Source organism: Trichechus manatus, unplaced genomic scaffold (assembly GCF_000243295.1).
Source record: "Trichechus manatus latirostris isolate Lorelei unplaced genomic scaffold, TriManLat1.0 scaffold00201, whole genome shotgun sequence".
In the NCBI taxonomy this organism is placed as follows: Eukaryota; Metazoa; Chordata; class Mammalia; order Sirenia; family Trichechidae; genus Trichechus; species Trichechus manatus.
This window is the reverse complement of record NW_004444137.1, coordinates 1628925-1641419: the sequence shown is the minus strand read 5'-3', so window position 1 is coordinate 1641419 and position 12495 is coordinate 1628925. Positions and strand designations below refer to the sequence as shown.

The 12495-nt window shown below is 38.6% G+C and overlaps 1 protein-coding gene across 1 annotated transcript in view; it reads left to right on the top strand.

Moving 5' to 3' along the window:
- The window catches only part of LOC101351540 (serine/threonine-protein kinase MRCK alpha-like), an 87033-nt gene that overhangs the window by 21421 nt on the left and 53117 nt on the right, over positions 1 to 12495 (top strand). Inside the window, exon 5 of the mRNA XM_012558968.1 lies at positions 2875 to 2951. Within this exon, the coding sequence (XP_012414422.1) occupies positions 2875 to 2951 (77 nt within the window). The remainder of the gene's footprint in view (positions 1 to 2874; positions 2952 to 12495) is intronic.

Here is a 12495-nt window from a genome sequence, read left to right as displayed (position 1 = left end):
AAGGAAATCAGAAAAACAATACCATGTATAATAGCCCCTAAAAAAATAAAATACTTAGGAATAAATCTAACCAGGGATGTAAAAGACCTGTACAAAGAAAACTACAAAACACTACTGCAAGAAACCAAAAGAGAACTACATAAATGGAAAACATACTATGCTCATGGAAAAGTAGACTCAACATTGTAAGAATGTCAGTTCTACCCACAGCAATCTACAAATACAATGTAATCCTGATCCAAATACCAACAACATTCTTTAAAGAGATGGAAAAACTAATCATTCACTTTATATGGAAAGGGAAGAGGCCCCGGATAAGTAAAGCACTATTGAAGAAGAAGAATAAAGTAGGAGTACTCGCACTACCTGACCTCAGAACCTGCTATACAGCTACGATAGTCAAAACAGCCTGGTACTGGTACAACGAAAGATATATTGACCAATGGAACAAAATTGAGGACCCAGATGTAAATTCATCCACCTGTGGTCACCTGATCTTCAACAAGGGCCCAAAGTCCATCAAATGGGGAAAAGACAGTCTTTTTAACAAAACTGGATGTTTTTCCATCTCTTTAAAGAATGCTGTTGGTATTTGGATTGGGATTGCATTGTATTTGTAGACTGCTGTGGGTAGAACTGATATTCTCACAATGTTGAGTCTACCTATCCATGAGCATGGTATTTTTTCCATTTATGTAGTTCTCTTTTTGGCAAAACTGGATGTCCATATGCAAAAAAAGAAGCAGGACCCATACCTCACACCATACACAAAAGCTAATTCAAAATGGATCAAAGACCTAAATATAAAACCAAAAACTATGAAGATCATAGAAGAAAAAAACAGGATCAATGCCAAAGGCCCTAATACATGACATTAACAGTCTACAAACCATAACTAACAACACACAAACTCCAAACGATAAGCTAGATAACTGGGATCTTCTAAAAATTAAACACTTACACTCATCAAAATACTTCGCCAAAAGGGTAAAAAGAGAACCTACAGACTGGGAAAAAATTTTTGGTTATGACAAATCTGACAAAGGTTTCCAGGAAAATCCAACACCTCTACAATGAAAAGACAAATAATCCAATTAAAAAATGGGCAAAGCATATGAACAGACACTTCACCAAAGCAGATATTCAAGTGGCCAACAGACACATGAGGAAATGCTTGTGATCACTAGCCCTTAGAGAAATGCAGATCAAAACCATAATGAGATACCATCTCACTCCAACATTACTGGCATGAATTTAAAAAAAAAAGGAAATAACAAATATTGGAGAGGCTGCGGGGAGATTGGAACGCTTATGCACTGCTAGTGGGAATGCAAAATGGTACAACCATTTTGGAAAACGATATGGCACTTCCTTAGAAAGCTAGAAAAAGAAATACCATATGATCCAGCAATCCCACTCCTAGGAATATATCCTAGAGAAATAAGATCCGTCACATGAATAGATGTGTTCATTGCAGCATTATTCACAATAGCAAAAAGATGGAAACAACCTAGATGCCTATCCACAGATGAATGGTTAAACAAACTATGGTACGTACACACAATGGAATACTAAAAAAAAACCCAAAAAAACCCGTTACCATCGAGTCGATTCCGACTCATAGTGACCCTATAGAGCAGAGTAGAACTGCCCCGTAGGGTTTCCACAGAGCTCCTGGTGGATTTGAACTGCCAACCTTTTGGTTAGCAGCCATAGCAGTTAACCACTACACCACCAGGGTTTCCAATGGAATACTGTGCAACAATAAAGAACAATGATGAATCTGCAAAGCATCTCACAACATGGATGAATCTGGTGGTCATTGTGCTGAGTGAAATAAGTCAATCACAAAAGGACAAATATCGTATGAGACCGATAAAAACTCATGAAAAGGTTTACACACAAAAAGAATCTTTGATGGTTACAAGGGAGGGGTGGGGGTGGAAATACACTAAATAGACAATAGATAAGTGGTAACTTCAGTGAAAGGTAAGACAGTACACAATACTGGGGAAACCAGCACAACTTGTCCAAGGCAAGGTCATGGAAGCTCCATAGACATATCCAAACTCCCTGAGGGACCGAGTTACTGGGCTGAGGGCTGTGGGAACCATGGTCTCGGGGAACATCTAGCTCAATTGGCATAGCATAGTTTATAAAGAAAATGTTCTACATCCTACTTTGGTGAGTAGCGTCTGGGGTCTTAAAAGCTTGTGAGTGGCCATCTAAGATCCTTCACTGGTCTCACCCTGTCTGGAGCAAGGGAGAATAAAGAAAATCAAAGACACAAGGGAATGATTAGTCCAAATGCTAATGGATCACAACTACCACAGCCTCCACCAGACTGAGTCCAGCACAACTATATGGTGCCTGGCTACCACCACTGACTGCTCTCTCTGACAGAGATCACAACAGAGGGTCCCGGACAGAGCTGAAGAAAAATGTAGAACAAAATTCTGACTCACACACACACACACACACACACACACACACACACACACACGAAAAGACCAGACTTACTGGTCGACAGAGACTGGAGAAACTCTGAGAGTATGGCCCCTGGATACCGTTTTAAGTCAGTACTGAAGTCACTCCTGAGGTTCACCCTTCAGCCAAAGATTAGACAGGCCCGTAAAACAAAATGAGACCAAATGGGTACACCAGCCCAGGGGCAAGGACGAGAAGGCAGGAGGGGACAGGAAGGCTTGTAATAGGGAACCCAAGGTCAAGAAGGACAGAGTGTTGACATGTCGTGGGGTTGGCAACCAATGTCATAAAACAACACGTGTACTAATTGTTTAATGAGAAGCTAGTTTGTTCTGTAATCTTTCATCTAAAGTACAAACAAAAATTTTTTTTGCTGCTCTCTTTTAGGTATTGTGCAACAGGACCCAAATATGTCTTCCTTGGCACTTTTTAATACACCTACCAACCCTGCGGATCAATGTGAAGTAAGTACTAAGCTTTTTGAGTATATTCTACAGCTGTTTCAGAAGTCACTTTGTTGTTCTCAAAATATCACTTTCCTCTTGCACAAAAAGCAGTTTAATATCAATCCAGTTAGAGGACTGAAGTTTTGATATAAACACATAAGAAAGAAACAGATGGTGGTGGAAAGTAAAGCTGAGAGTTTATGTAACTTTTCAAAATATCTCTATTGCAATTAAAAAAACTAACAGATTAAAGATTTTTACATTGTGAAATATCATTTATACACAGAAATGTGCATAAAACCCTTGTGTAATCACCATGTGGGTCAAGAAAGGAAACATGGCTAAGAAGCCAGGAGTGTGTCCCTTCCTGATCACTTCTCTCCCTCTCCTCTAGAGGGAAGCAGTGCCCTGATGTTCATGGTGATGACACCCTCACTTTCCTCTATTTTTACCCTCTATCTGTGTATCCCTAAACAATGTGGTTTAATTTTAGAATACAGATAAATGGAATCACACTCCATGTGTTCCTTTGTGTCATTCCCACTAGGTTTGTGAGTTTCATCCATGTTGTTATGTGTAGCAATAATTTTGTTCAATTGTATTGCTGTATAATATTCCATCGTATGAACATACTTTATTTATCCATTCTATTGTTGATGAACCTTTGGGTCTATATCAAGCTCCAGTTAAGAAAACAGGAACTATATCTTTTAATAGAGACATTGGTTAAAAAGACAAAATTGGTTAAATAGCCATTGGAGGACTAAAAAGGCAAAAAGCAGACAGTGAGGTAATGCTGAGGCAGCAATTCCAAGAAGCGGCTACCATCCCTGAGGTTGGAGAAACAAAATAAAGGGGTTGGGGTTTCAGAACCTAGAAGCTTAGTGGAGGTGTAACCAAGGCCTCTGAGGGGTAACCCCGGCCCCCGTATTAGAAAATTTAAAAAAAAAAAAAAAAAAAAAAAAAATCTTAGAATTCATAAAATAGGGTAAATAAAAAAACTTTAAAAGAACTGCGGGGAAGAAGTAATAAAATGTGGCATGGAATATTTGAAAAAGAATCAAACAAAACTTCTAGAAATGAAAAATGCATTGAAATTACTCAGTGGACTTAACTGGCAGCAAAATGGACATAGCAGAAGAGAGATAAGTGAATCAGAAGTCAAATTAGAACAGAGGCAGGATGGAGAGAGAAAATAGTAGAACATACAGCAGAAGGTATGGTGAGTGTGTCTAACTAGCAATTGATCTAAGTTCTGATAGGTAATTAGAGAAACCAGAGTAATTGTTGAGAACATAATAGCTGAGACTTTTTCATACTCAAGACTCAGTCCATAGAATCAAGAGGCTAGGCAAATCCCAGCGAAGATAAATGAAAATAAATTTGCACCTAGATACATAGTGAAGTTGCAGAAAAAGATGAACAAAATCCCTAAGTCATTCAGAGAAAGAAAGATAGACTACCTTAAAAAGAATAGCAGTTGGAATAATATCTGACAGCATCAACAGAAGCTAGAAAAGGAACGATATCTTTAAAGTGCTGTAAGAAAATAACTGTCAATCTAGAAATATACAAACAGCAGAAATATCTTTCAAGAGTATGGATGAAAGAAAAGACTTTTTCCTACAAATGAAAACTAAGAGGGGAGAGTCTATTCAGCAACAAAATCTAACTAAAGATTTTAAAGAATGTACCCTAGGCAGAAAGAAAGAGAACCCAAATAGTAGGTTTAAGGTGAGGGAAGAAAAAAGAAGAAAGAGGTAAATATGTAAGCAGATGTAAATTAACACTGAATAAAGCAGTGATAATAATATTTAGGTGATTTAAAACAGAACAAGATGGATTTGAAAATGAAGACAATAACATGTCATTCAGAAGAAGAGTAAATGAGTTTAAAGTATTCTAAGATCCAGAATGCTCCTTAGAAGCAAAGATGGCGAGACTATGTCTCACACACTTTGGACATGTTATCAGTAGGGACCAGTCCCTGGAGAAGGACGTCATGCTTGGTAAAGTAGAGGGTCAGTGAAAAAGAGGAAGACCCTTACGGTGATGGATTGACACAGTAGCTCCAACAATGGCTCCAGCATAACAAGGATTGTGAGGATGGCACAGGACCGGGCAGTGCTTCATTCTGTTGTACATAGAGTTGCGATGAGTTGGAACTGACTCAACGGCACCTAACAACAACCACAAGATCGTTGTAAAGGTCCCTGGGTGAAATGAACGTTTTGCACTTGGCTACTAACTCAGTCACTACTTGTCTTGTCACTGTGGTGGCTTATGTGTTGCTGTGATGCTGGAAGCTGTGCCACTGGTATTTCAAATACCAGCAGGGTCACCCATGATTAGAAAACCAAAAGGCAAGAATACACTTGGCATTTCTCAAGCTTAAGGAACTGAAGAAAAAATTCAAGCCTCCAGTTACAATATTGAAGGATTCTATGGGGAAAATATTGAATGATGCAGGAAGCATCAAAAGAAGATGGAAGGAATACACAGAGTCATTATACCAAAAAGAGCTGGTCAACATTCAGTCATTTCAAGAGGTAGCATACGGTCAGGAGCCAATGGTACTGAATGAAGAAGTCCAAGCTGAACTGAAGGCAATGTCGAAAAACAAGGCTCCAGAAATTGATGGAATATCAACTGAGATGTTTCAGCAAACAAATGCAACGCTGGAAGTGCTCACTAGTCTATGCCAAGAAATTTGGAAGACAGCTACCTGGCCAACCGACTGGAAGAGATACATATTTGTGCCCATTCCAGAGAAAGGTGATCCAACAGAATGCAGAAATTATTGAACAATATCATTAATATCACATGCAAGTAAAATTTTACTGAGGATCATTCAAAAGTAGTTGCAGCAGTACATTGACAGGGAATTGCCAGATATTCAAGCCGGATTCAGAAGAGGATGTGAAAGTAGGGATATCATTGCTGATGTCAGATGGATCTTGTCTGAAAGCAGAGAATACCAGAAAGATGTTTACCAGTGTGTTATTGACTATGCAAAGGCATTTGACTGTGTGGATCATAACAAATTATGGATAACATTACAAAGAATGGGAATTCCAGAACACTTAATTGTGCTCATGAAGAACCTGTATATAGACCAAGAGGCAGTTGTTTGAATGGAACAAGGGGATATTGTGTGGTTTAAATTCAGGAAATGTATGCGGCAAGTTTGTATCCTTTCACCATAGTTACTCAATCTGTATGCTGAGCAAATAATCCGAGAAGCTGGACTATAGAAGAATCGGGTATCAAGATTGGAGGAAGACTCATTAACAACCTACGTTAAACAGATGACACAACCTTGCTTGTTGAAAGTGAAGAGGACTTGAAGCCCTTATTGATGAAGGTCAAAGACCACAGCCTTCAGTATGGATTGCACCTCAACATAAAGAAAACAAGAATCCTCACAAGTGGACAAGTAAGCAACATCATGATAAATGGAGAAAAGATTAAAATTGTCAAGGATTTCATTTTACTCGGATGCACAATCAACGCCCATGGAAGCAGCAGTCAGGAAATCAAACGATGCATTGCATTGGGCAAATCTGCTGCAAAAGACCTCTTTAAAGTGTTAAAAAGCAAACATGTCGCTCTGGGGACTAAGATGTACCTGACCCAAGTCATGGTATTTTCAATTGTCTCTTATGCATGTAAAAGCTGGACAATAAATAAGGAAGACTGAAGAAGAATTGATGCCTTTGAATTATGGTGTTGGTGAAGAATATTGAATATACCATGGACTTCCAGAAGAATGAACAAATCTGTCTTGGAAGAAGTACCGCCAGAATGCTCCTTAGCAGCAAGGAGGGCAAGACATTGTCTCACATACTTTGGACATGTTATCAGGAAAGATCAGTCCCTGGAGAAAGACGTCATGCTTAGTAAAGTAGAGGGTCAGCCAAAGAGAGGAAGACCCTCAACAAGATGGATTGACACGGTGGTTGCAACAACGGGCTCAAACATAGCAATGATTTTTGAGGATGGTGCAGGAATGGGCAGTATTTCATTCTGTTGTACATAGGGTCGTTATGAGTTGGAACTGACTCAGTGGCACCTAACAACAACAAGAACACTAACTGAAGGATTGGTTGTTTGAACCCACTCAGCAGCACTGCAGAAGAAAGGCCCAGCAATCTGCTTCCGTAAAGATTATAGCCATGAAGCTCTATGGAGATCACTTCTGCTCTAATAAATGGGGTCACCATGAGTTGGCATCGACTCCACAGCAATAATTTTTTTAAAATTAATTTTCTTTCATTGCCCAGGAGAAGGGTAAAGATTTCATTAAGCTTGGACTTTGTGAAGTTGATTGTGTTTGCTTTAATTTGTAGGGTAGCTACAAAAAGAATAGAAACAATATGAATAATTTCAAAGGGAAAAGTGTAATGATAAAACATATCAGCTATTTTAACGAGACAAGAGAGAAAAGAAACAATGAAGAAGTGGCCAGCATAAGCTAAGATGGCAGAAATAAATCTCAATAAACCAGTAATTATATTGATTGGAAATGAACAAAATATTCCAGTGAAACATGAAGATTGTCAGACTTCATAAGATAAAATTCAGCCCTGTGCTTCTTCCAAGGGAAACCTTGAAAATACGCATATAGAAAGCGTAATATAAATTAAGCATTTACTAAAAGAAGGCTGATGTGGCTACATGAATAGCAGACAAAATAAAATCTAAGGCAAAAAAAATTATTACTGGAAATAAAGAGTCGCTTAATTATGATAAAAGGTTTATTTGACCTGGAAGAATACTAATTTAAAAAAATTATCGTATCTTTTGTTGTTGAAAATATACACAGCAAAACATACTCCAATTCAGCAGTTTCTACTTTTTCTAATTCAAGGACACGATTATATTCTTCAAGTTGAGCAACCAGTTTCACCCTCCTCTATTGAATTGTTCCTCCTCCATTAACATAATCTCACTGTCCCTAAGTTTCCTATCTAATATTTCAAGTTGCTGTTGTCAGTTTAATCCCATATAGATCGTTCCTTAAAAGAGCACAATGCTCAAGGCAGACATTCTTTATTAAATAAAGTAAACTTTTGGTTTAAAGAAGACTACAGGGGATATTTTTGGTTTAAAGTTTAAAGATTATCTCAGGGCAATAGTTTCAGGGGTTCATCCAACCTCAGTTACATTTTACCCCTTTGGATAAAGATTTCTCTATAGAATCTTTGATCAAAATGTTTAATAATAGTAGCTGGGCACCATCCAGTTCTTCTGGTCTCATGGCAAATGAGGTCATTGTTCATGGAGGCAATTAGTCACACATTCCATTTCCTCCTTCTGTTCCTGACTCTCCCTCTTCCTCTGTTGCTCCAGGTGAATAGAGACCAATTATTGTGCCTTGGAGGGCTATTCTCAAGTTTTAAGTCAGTGAACTAGTAGGTAGAACAGAAGCACTAAACATGACATTAGGGTAATTAACTAGGGTGTCCCATGGAACCATGACCCTAAACCTCCAAACCAAGAAACCAAATTCCATGAGGTGTTTGGTTGTATATAAGCACCCTCAGCAGCTACTCTTTTTGTTGTTGATGTAAATGTGTCTATCACACAACATTTGCCAATTCAACTTTTTACAAGTGTACAACTTATTGACATCAGTTACATTAATTGGCTATTACATCACTGTAAACAGAAACTCAGTGCTCCATAAACAGTAACCCCCATCCCCCTCCCCTCCTCCCCTGGTAACCACTAATTAACTTTGATCTCTCTACATTTACCTGCTCTAGTCTTTTTATATAAGTGAGGTCATATAATATTTGTCCTTTCGTGACTGACTTATTTCACTCAGCATAATGTCTTCCAGCTCCATCCATATTGTAGCAAGTACCAGGACTTCATTCCTCTTTCTGGCTGTGTCGTATTACATTGTATGTGTGCACCACATCCGCTGATGGACACGTAGGTTGTTTCCACTTTTTGGCGATTGTGAATAGTGCTGCAGTGAACAATGGTGTACGTATGTCTGTTCGCTTTGCCCCTTTTAAATTCTTTATGTATATTCCCACCAGTGAGATGACTGGGTCATATGGTAGTTCTATTTTTAGGTTCCTGAGGCATCACCACACTGTTTTCTACAACATCTGTAACATTTTGCATTCCCACCAGTGGTGGATAAGGGTTTCAATTTCCCCACATCCACACCATTTCTTATTTTCCTTTGTTTAATCTTAGCCATCCCACTGGGAGTGAAATGGTATCTATTGTGGTTTAGATTTGCATCTCTCTCGTGACTAATGATTTTGAGCATCTTTTCATGAGTTTGGTGGCCATTTGAATATTCTCTTTGATGAAATGTCTATTGAAATCCTTAGTCCTTTTTTTTTTTTTAAATTGGGTTATTTGTCTCTTTGTTCAGTTGTCAAAGTTTTATATATATTTTGGTCGTTAGATTCTTATAGGATATATGGTATCTGTGATGGTTAATGTTATGTTTCAGCTTGGCTAGACTATAATTCTCAGTGGTTTGACAGACACTGTATATCACCTCCTTTTCTGTGGTCTGTTGTGAGTAGCCAATCAATTGGAAGAGGAGTTTCCTCGGGGATGTGGCCTGTATTCATGATATAAGCAAATGTTCTGGCAAAGCTCACTCTCTCTTGATCCTGCATTCATCTCGTCATCCTCTGGCCTCTGGTTCTTGGGTCCTGAGAGGCCTTCAGCTTGCCGCCTGACCTTCAGATTTTGGCTTCGCCAGTTCCTGCAACCCTGTGAGCAAGTAGTCTGCCATCTGAGCTGCAGATTTTGGGTTTTTTAGCCCCTACAACCACGTGACTCACAAGAAGCCTCCAGCCTGCCATCTGACTCATGAATTTGGGACTTGCCAGGCTCCACAATTGCATGAGCCATTTCCTTGAAGTCAATGTTCCATATATATTTATGTATACACTCCACTGGTTTTCCTCCTCTAGAGAACCAGACTAAGACAGTTTCTGAAGATATTCTCCCAGTCTATAGCTTGTCTTTTCACTTTTTGGTGAAGTATTTTGATGAACAGAAGTATTTGATTTTTATGAGGTCCCATTTATTTATTTTGTCTTTTGCTGTTTGTGCCTTTGTTATTGTATCAGATAATCCATTATTAAATGCTAGGCCTGACAGCCTTGCCTTGCATTTTCTTCTAAGAATTTTATGGTTTTACCTTCTCATTTAGGTCATTAATCCATTTTAATTTGTTTTTGTGTATGATGTGAGGCATGGATCCTGTTTCATTTTGCTTCTTGTGAAGATCCATTTATCCCAACACCATTGATTAAAGAGACTCTTCTTTCCACATCAAATGGACTTAGCACCCTGTCAAAAATCAGTTGACCGTAGATGTGTGTGTTTATTTCTGGACTCTCAATGCTGTTTCATAGGTCTATGTGTCTCTTATTGTACCAGTACCAGGCTATTTTGATTACTGTAGCTGTATAATATGTTTTGAAATCAGGAAGTGTGAATCCTCCTACTTTTTTCTTCACCTTCAAAATTTCTTTACCTATTTGGAGTCCTTGCTATTCCATATAATGTTGAGGATTAGTTTATCCATCTCCATAAAGAAGGCTGTTGCAGTTTTGATTGGGATTATGTCATGGATTGAACTGTGTCCCCCCAAAATGTGTTTCAACTTGGCTAGTCCATGATTCCCAGTACTGTGTGATTGTCTACCATTTTGTCATCTGATGTGATTTTCCTATGTGTTATAAATCCTACCTCTATGATGTTAATGAGGTAGGATTATTGGCAGTTATGTCAATGAGGCAGGATTCAATCTACAAGATTAGGTTGTGTCTTAAACCAATCGCTTTTGAGATATAAAAGAGAGAAGCAGAGAGACATAGGGACCTCATACCACCGAGAAACCAGAGCCAGGACAATAGCTCGTCCATTGGACCCAGGGTCCCTGTGCTGAAAAGCTTCTAGACCAATGAAGATTGATGACAAGGACCTTCCCCCAGAGCTGACACAGAGAGAAAGCCTTCTCCTGGAGCTAGCACCCTGAATCAGGACTTCTAGCCTCCTACACTGTGAGAGAATAAATTTCTCTTTGTTAAAGCCATCCACTTGTGGTATTTCTGTTACAGCAGCACTAAATGACTGAGACAGATTGTGTTGAATATATAGATAGCTTTGGGCAATATTGCCATCTTAACAATATTAACTTTTTCAATCCATGAACACAGAACATTTTTCCAATTCTTGAAGTCTTCTTTAATCTCTTTTAGTAGTGCTTTATAATTTTTATTGTATAATTCTTTCACATCCCAGGTTAAATTTATTTCTAGGTGTTTTATTCTCTTAGATGCTATTGTAAATGGAATCATTTCCCTAATTTCCCTTTCAGATTTCTTACTGCTGGTGTGTAGAAAGCCAACTGATTTTTGTTTGTTGACCTTATACCCTGCAACTTTGCTAAATTCCTCTGTTAGCTTTAGAAGCTTTCTTGTGTATTCTTTGGGATTTTCTCTATAGAGGATCATGGGGCAACAGCAAATAGAGATAATTTTACTTCTTGTTTTCCAATTTGTATACCTTTTTTTCCCTTGTCTTATTGCCCTGGCTTGGATTTCTAATACGATATGCAGTAGGAATGGTGAGGGTGAGCACTCTTGTCTTTTCCCAATTTCAAGGGGAAAGCTCTCAATTTTTCTCCATTTAGCATACTTTTGGCTGGTGGTTTTTTATATATTCCCTTAATCAAATTGAGGCTCTTCCCTTCTATTACAATCTTGTTGAGGGGTTTACAATTTTATCAAATGCCTTTTATGTACCAATTGAGATGTTCATGTGATTCTTTTCCTTCGTTCTGTTGTTGTTAGGTGCCGTCGAGTTGGTTCCGGTTCATAGCAACCCTATTATGCACAACAGAACGAAACATTGTCTGGTCCCGTGCCATCGTCACAGTTGTTGCTATGCTTGAGTCCATTGTTGCAGTCACTGTGTCAGTCCATCTTGTTGAGGGTTCTTCCTCTTTTTCTCTGACCCTCTACTTTACCAAGCATGATGTCTTTTTCCAGGGACTGATCCCTCTTGACAACCTGTCCAAAGTATGTGAGACGTAGTCTCGCCATCCTTGCTTCTAAGGAGCATTCTGGTTGTACTTCTTCCAAGACAGGTGTGTTCATTCTTTTGAAAGTCCATGGTATATTCAATATTTTTCACCAACACCATAATTCAAAGGTGTCAATTCTTCTTCTGTCTTCTTTATTCATTGTTCGGCTTTTGCATGCACGTGAAGCATTTGAAAACTCCATGGCTTGGGTCAGGCGCACCTTAGTCCTCAAGGTGACATCTTTGCTTTTCAACACTTTCAAGAGGTCTTTTGCAGCAGATTTGCCCAGTGCAATGCGTCTTTTTGTTTCTTGACTGCTGCTTCCATGGGTGTTGATTGTGGATCCAAGTAAAATGAAATCCTTAACAACTTCAATCTTTTCTCCATTTATCATGATGTTGCTTATTGCTCCAGTTGTGAGGATTTTTGTTTTCTTTATGTTGAGGTGTAATCCATACTGAAGGCTGTGGTATTTGATCTTCATCAGTA